This window comes from Chlamydotis macqueenii, chromosome 1 (assembly GCF_036417535.1).
Source record: "Chlamydotis macqueenii isolate bChlMac1 chromosome 1, bChlMac1.mat, whole genome shotgun sequence".
Lineage (NCBI taxonomy): Eukaryota > Metazoa > Chordata > Aves > Otidiformes > Otididae > Chlamydotis > Chlamydotis macqueenii.
The window spans coordinates 213,049,235-213,054,585 of record NC_141556.1 but is presented as its reverse complement, the minus strand read 5'-3'; the positions used below and the strand labels follow the sequence as shown (position 1 = coordinate 213,054,585).

At 62.4% G+C, this 5,351-nt stretch overlaps 1 protein-coding gene across 4 annotated transcripts; it reads right to left on the bottom strand.

Moving 5' to 3' along the window:
* Positions 1-2,766: 2,766 nt before the first annotated feature.
* ART1 (ADP-ribosyltransferase 1) lies at positions 2,767-4,976 on the bottom strand. 4 transcript variants are annotated; one of them, XM_086743207.1, is made up of 4 exons: positions 4,918-4,976; positions 3,705-4,572; positions 3,320-3,358; positions 2,767-3,223 (listed from the first exon to the last, which is right to left on the bottom strand). In XM_086743207.1, exons 2-4 carry the CDS (start codon positions 4,489-4,491, stop codon positions 3,141-3,143), a joined length of 909 nt encoding a protein of 302 aa, XP_086599333.1. In that variant the 5' UTR covers positions 4,492-4,572; positions 4,918-4,976; the 3' UTR covers positions 2,767-3,140. The 4 variants fall into 4 exon arrangements, with proteins under 4 accessions (XP_086599333.1, XP_086599332.1, XP_086599331.1 ...); XM_086743206.1 differs by having other exon boundaries at positions 3,705-4,635; positions 4,918-4,945; XM_086743205.1 differs by lacking the exon at positions 4,918-4,976 and having other exon boundaries at positions 3,705-4,893.
* Between the last annotated feature and the right edge of the window lie 375 nt (positions 4,977-5,351).

Genomic DNA, 5,351 nt, shown 5'->3' with positions numbered 1-5,351 from the left:
ACCTCCCTCAGCGGTCTTTAACTGCTTGATTCAGAGCAAACGGTAACGGGTCATCGCATCCCTGGGAGAGGATGGTCTGTAGTTGGAGGTGACCGCAGTTGCTCACTCCAGAGGTCAGTGAGGGCGATGGGTGCTGGGTATTCAGCAGCTGAGGTGTAACACCCCCATCTCTGTTCCAGCGGAGCCATGCCGTCTCCCAGGCGAGAGTCCTGCCTCTGTTATGAGGGAGGCCTGAAACCTGTCAGTCACAGCGGTTGCTTTTGCCTCCGCCAAACTCCCCCCTGTGAGGAGTTTGGGGGAGTTTGGGGGAGGCAAACTGCTGCTTTTCTCGCTGTGCGCTCTCTGGGCCTTCTACTACGAGGTCTGGGCTGGGAAATTTTCGACGTAATGGAGTTGCTTTAAGATCCTTCCTCAGGAGCGAAGCCTCTGCGGCTTTTTCAGCACAAGAGATGAGGAGAGGAAGGATTTCCTCTGCCCTTTGAAATCTGCAGTGCCGAGGAGCGCTCGTGTTTCTGGGACCACACTGTGGGTGCATTAAGTCCTGACCTGCACCCTTCCTTCTGCTGCTCCCGCCCACTGCAGCTCGTGCCGTCCCTGTGAGCAGAGGGTGTGCCTGCAGCAGTGGCTTAAAATCTGTAGCCCACTCAGGTGGTACCAAAAAAACCCCACTGTGCTCAAAAAATACATGACCTAGGATAGCAGTAGAGTAGGCCATGTTGCTTCTCACGTCGTGTTCGGGCAGCTGCTGGGACTGGCTGCATTACCCAGTGGCCTGGCAGCTGGTGGTCATCGGACTGGTCCAGGGCATCAACCACGTCCTAGGGCTGGAGCGGGGAGCTGCCGAGCCACCAAAAGGACACGCGCCCAGGGCAAGGAACAGCAGCCGGATGGGGATGCCGACTCTCAGGACCTCATCCATGTCTGGGGCCGAGGGAGGACTCCACCCTGGGGACCCTCCTGCTGGAGCTCGGGGTGGCTTTTTTTTTTTATTTTATTTTATTTTTAAATAATTATTTTAATGAGCATATTTAAAACTTTGTGTTGCAGGTAAAAAGAGCTGCTTGTGCCGTTTGTCTCCCGCAGCCCCTCTCCGGCCCTCGGTGCAGCCCCGGTGTGCCGAGCTTTTGGCTGGGGGCTGTTCTCCGTCTCGCTCCTGCTGGGGGAAGCAACGGGGAGAGGGGCTGAGATTTTGCCACCTTCCCGACGGCAGCAAGGAAGGGAGACAGGGAAGTAGGGTCAGAGTTGGGCCCCTGGGCTGCGGAGGAGATGCTGGGGCCCAGCACCCTGAAAGAGGGGGACGAGGAGGGGCCTGCTCGGCCTTGAGCTCATTTTTTGGTAGCGGGTGGGTAGAGCTCATGACGGCGGTGTGCCGGGGGGGTAGGTTCCCTGACCACAGGGCCAGCTGTGGTGTTTTGGGGATCGGGTGAGGTGCGAGGGGCTGTGCCGTGACGCATTGCGCAGGGGAATTTGGGAAGCGGCAGCAGCGTGGGCCGGTGTGGATGCAGAATGACTGAGCCACGTGCCCCACTCAGGCCTTTCGTTTTTCTTTCGGGCAAAGCCGCGTCACAGTGTTGTGTGCCAAACACAGAAATAGAATCCTGGAAACTGAGACGTGGCCTGGGTGTTTTCTTGATCTTCCCTGCGGCAGGTGAGGCTGTGGTTCTTCCTCCTGCCTTTGTGCTCTCGAGGGGGACGGGTACCACACGTGGCTGGGGACAAAGCCCCCACAGCCAGCCCCTGGATGTCACCTCCTGGCACCCTGACTTGGGCCGTGCTGGAGGGCGCTGGGCTGCTGTAGCTGCCTCTGGTGCAGGGGACGTGGGGCACAGGGGACACGGGGTGGGGGGCACAGCACAGGGGGACACTTCCCACGTCCTGAGTGGGGACACAAGGGGCCTGGTGGGCCGAGGGTGACTCCCGGTGAGTCATGGCACTCCCGCCCCCGAGGGCTTCCCCATAAATCGCTGCCGCCCAGAGCTCCGCTGCCCCACAGCTGCGCCAAGCCCCACTCATATGGCAGCTACAGGACCCGAATGTGGGGCAGTGGGGGGGCATCTCCCAGGACAAACCAGCCTGGGAGCACCATCGGGGATGCTGGGGGGTGGTGGGAGGAGGGGATATTGGGGAGGGGAATACTGGGGAGGATGCTGCGGGGAGAGATGCTGGGGGGATATTGGGGTGGAGGTATGCTGAGGAGGGGGATGCTGGAGGGGATGGTGGAGGAGGGGATGCTGGGGAGAGAGATGCTGGGGAGGGGGATATTCAGGAGGGGGATACTGGGGGGATGCTGGAGGCGGGGGATGCTGGGGGGATATTGAGGGAGAGGGATGCTGAGGGGTGATATGCTGGAGGGGGGACGCTAGGGAGGATGCTGGGGGGAACCCAGCTGACCCCCTCTCTGCCCGCAGGAACCCCAGGACCCCCCCACTCAGCTCCTCCTGCCCCTGCTCTGCTGGGTCTTGGCCTCTCCCTGCCCGGGTAAGTGGGGGCTGTGGGGGTGGGGGAGCGGGACAGGGCTCCCCTGGCCCGAGGGGTTGTCACGGAGCTGAGAGCAGACACCGACAGGTCCCCGCTGGGTCCGCAGAGAGAATCCGCGGGGCTCGGGGGTGGCCCTTCGTCGCGACCTGCACTTCAGCTTCTTTGATGCCCGGCACCTCCCCTGGCACCTAGGGATGGGGGGGGGGGAGCTGGAGAAGACCCCAGCTGCAGTCCCCATAAGCTGACCCCAGCCCAGGCAGCCACAGGAAACTGACAGAGACACCTCAGTCGTGCAGCGAAGCTTTATTCCACTCGCAGCTGGGGAAAGGCGAGCTGTGGAGCAGCCAGCTGGGCAGGCACACCCTGAAAAGCAGCCCTGCTGTGCGTTCCCCACCCAATCCCTATCAACCCCTTGCAGACCCCACACCCAGCTGCACCCAAAAACCACATCTCTGCTAAAGGCCTCATCCGGGCTCCGCTGGTGTCCGAGGGCTGGTGGCACCGTGGCAGGGCTGAGTGGGGCACATGGGGGGCCCTACAGCGGGGCAATCCCCATGCCCCCAGCCCCTCCAGCTGCCCTGTCCCATCCTGCTGTGTTCCTGAAGCTGGGGTCTGCCATTCTGGACGCCCTTTTCCTCGCATCGGTGTGGTGGTGTCGCAGCTCAAGGACCCCCGACGGCTGCCAGAGCCACGGCTGCCAGAGCGAGTGCCCAGATGTGTGGGGAATGTCCAAGGATGCTTCTGCCTGGGGGTGCCGGAGAGGGGGAGTCAGGGCAGCTGGAGGGCCTGGGGCCTGGCTGCAGGCCGCCATTCCCAGCTGCGGCAGGGGCTCTCGGCTCACCTGCGCTGAAGATGCACGGCTGGCTCATGCAGCGCTTCGCTGCAAGAAAAAACAGGTCTGTCTGCATAGCTGCTGCCTGTTCCTCATACTGACCCAGCCATGCCGTACCGTGCCATGCTGTCCCGCAGCACACCACGTCACGTGGTGCGGTGCCACCCACGCCATGCGGTGCCATGCTTTGCTGCCCAGCGCTCCCATGGCAAAACCCAGGGAAGAGCGGCTGGGAGATGTGCGAGGACGCGCGCCCAAAGGCAAGCTCCTGCCATCACCCTCCTTATGATCGAGATCCCCACTTTTCCAGCAGAGCCAATGGGATGGGGCCGCCCCTCACCCCCTGTCCCCTGCACCCTGGCAGTGGGGAGGCACTGTCACACAGGGCCATCACCTTTCACGAACTCGCAGTTGTAGTTGCTAAGCGCGGCCCGGGAGCGGAGCTGGATGTGGGTTTTGCTCCTGTCATGGGTGACGTTGATGACCTCAAAGCTCTCGAAGGGTGGGATGAGGACCTCCTCCTCTGCGGGGAACAAGGAGAAGTTCCTGATGACGACACCGTAGCAGGTCTCCACCGAGAAGAAGGTGTCCTGGCCAAATCGCAGGGCGCTATTGTTCCGGAGGGAGGTGGAGGTGAAGTGGCCGAAGCGGACGGACTGACCATGTTGGGCAGTGAAGCGAATGTGCTCGACACCCCGGTAGACGTGGTGGCAGCGCGGGGACTGGGTGTCCCGCAGGGTGCGCAGGGCCTCGCTCAGGAGGAAATGCAGCACCTTGAAGTGGAAGGTGCCCAGGTATTCCTCGCGGGAGCGCCCGGCCTCGCGCACGGCCTCATTGAACGCCTGGAACAGGGGGCTCTGCAGGGTGTACGCCAGGATGGCGATCGCCTGCGCTGGCCGCAGTGCTGCCGGCCAAAGGTCACGGCCCTGCTGGTTCCACCATTCAGTGGCAGCAAGGGTCCAGACCTTGGCATAGATGCTGTTTTTGGCAAACTCGGTGCGGTTGAGCTCCTCCAGCTCCTCCTCCATCGTGCGGCTGCAGCCCTGATACTGGTCGTCGAAGGAGGTGGGGGCCATGTCCAGCGCCACCTCCTTGATGGGTTCAAGGTCTCGCTGGTGCAGGGGGCTGCAGGTGGCCAGGGTCCCGGCCAGCAGCACCAAACCCAGCGCCAGATGGTCCATGGCGAGCAGAGACACCCTGAGGGAAGTCCCTGGCTGCCGTGCTGCCGTCGGCAGGGAAGCAGCTGGTTCCTCTGCAAGCGGCTGGGGAGGCAGAGGAGCGAGAGCACGGTCAGCTCGGGGAGGGTGGTGAGGCCTGGGAAGGGGCTGTGGAAAGAAGCAGGGCTGGCTGGGGGAAAGCACCAACCGTTGCACCCTTGGCCAGGGACATCCCGCTTGGCACATCTCCCAGCACCAACTGAGACCCCGACCCCGGCACCAACCGAGAGCGCAACCCCATTACTTGCGTTAAACCCTGCCAATAGTCGGACTTCCCCAGCGCCCGGCAGCATGTCCCCGGCAGCCCGCAGCTCTGTGGTGTCCCTTGCCAGGAGCAAACCCACTGGAGCCGCAGCGAGAAGTGTTCCTTGCGGCCGGTGCGGGGTTCACCTGTTTTTCCTGCTGTTTCCTGCAGCACCCAGCCCCTTGGTGCCCGCCCGCTGTCAGCAGGAAAGGCGAGAAGCAGCCTCTCTTTCTTTTTATAGCAGCCCAGGCCAGGATCGTTCGGGCCCAGATCCAGTCCCAACCTCTGACCTCATGGTTATTTTTGCCAAGGGCTCTGCCTTTCCTGCAGGAGCCAAATCTGGCCCTGATGACCTAAAGCGCAGTGCTTGTACCAAATCCCCCACCCCATCATGCTGCTGAGGATGGGGCAGGCTGTGGCATGGGTGGCGCAGGTGAGGGGCATCCATCCCTCCCCACTCCCTGACTGCTCCCCAGCTGCTTCTTGCAGGACTGTCATGGTTTAGCCCAACTGTGTTGGGTTCGTTTAGTGAGGGGGACTACGGTGGCAGCTTCTGTGTGTCCTTGCAGCAAGTTCGCGG

What these genes read in the sequence shown, in the direction of transcription:
- ART1 (XM_086743205.1), bottom strand. Translation starts at nt 4,713, where the DNA reads ATGTGCCAAGCGGGATGTCCCTGGCCAAGGGTGCAACGGTTGGTGCTT. An exon ending in CAACTGCGAGTTCGTGAAAG is followed by an intron (nt 3,359 to 3,704) that starts GTGATGGCCCTG and finishes TTTTTCTTGCAG; the next exon opens with CGAAGCGCTGCATGAGCCAG. An exon ending in GCCGTGCATCTTCAGCGCAG is followed by an intron (nt 3,224 to 3,319) that starts GTGAGCCGAGAG and finishes CGGCACCCCCAG; the next exon opens with GCAGAAGCATCCTTGGACAT.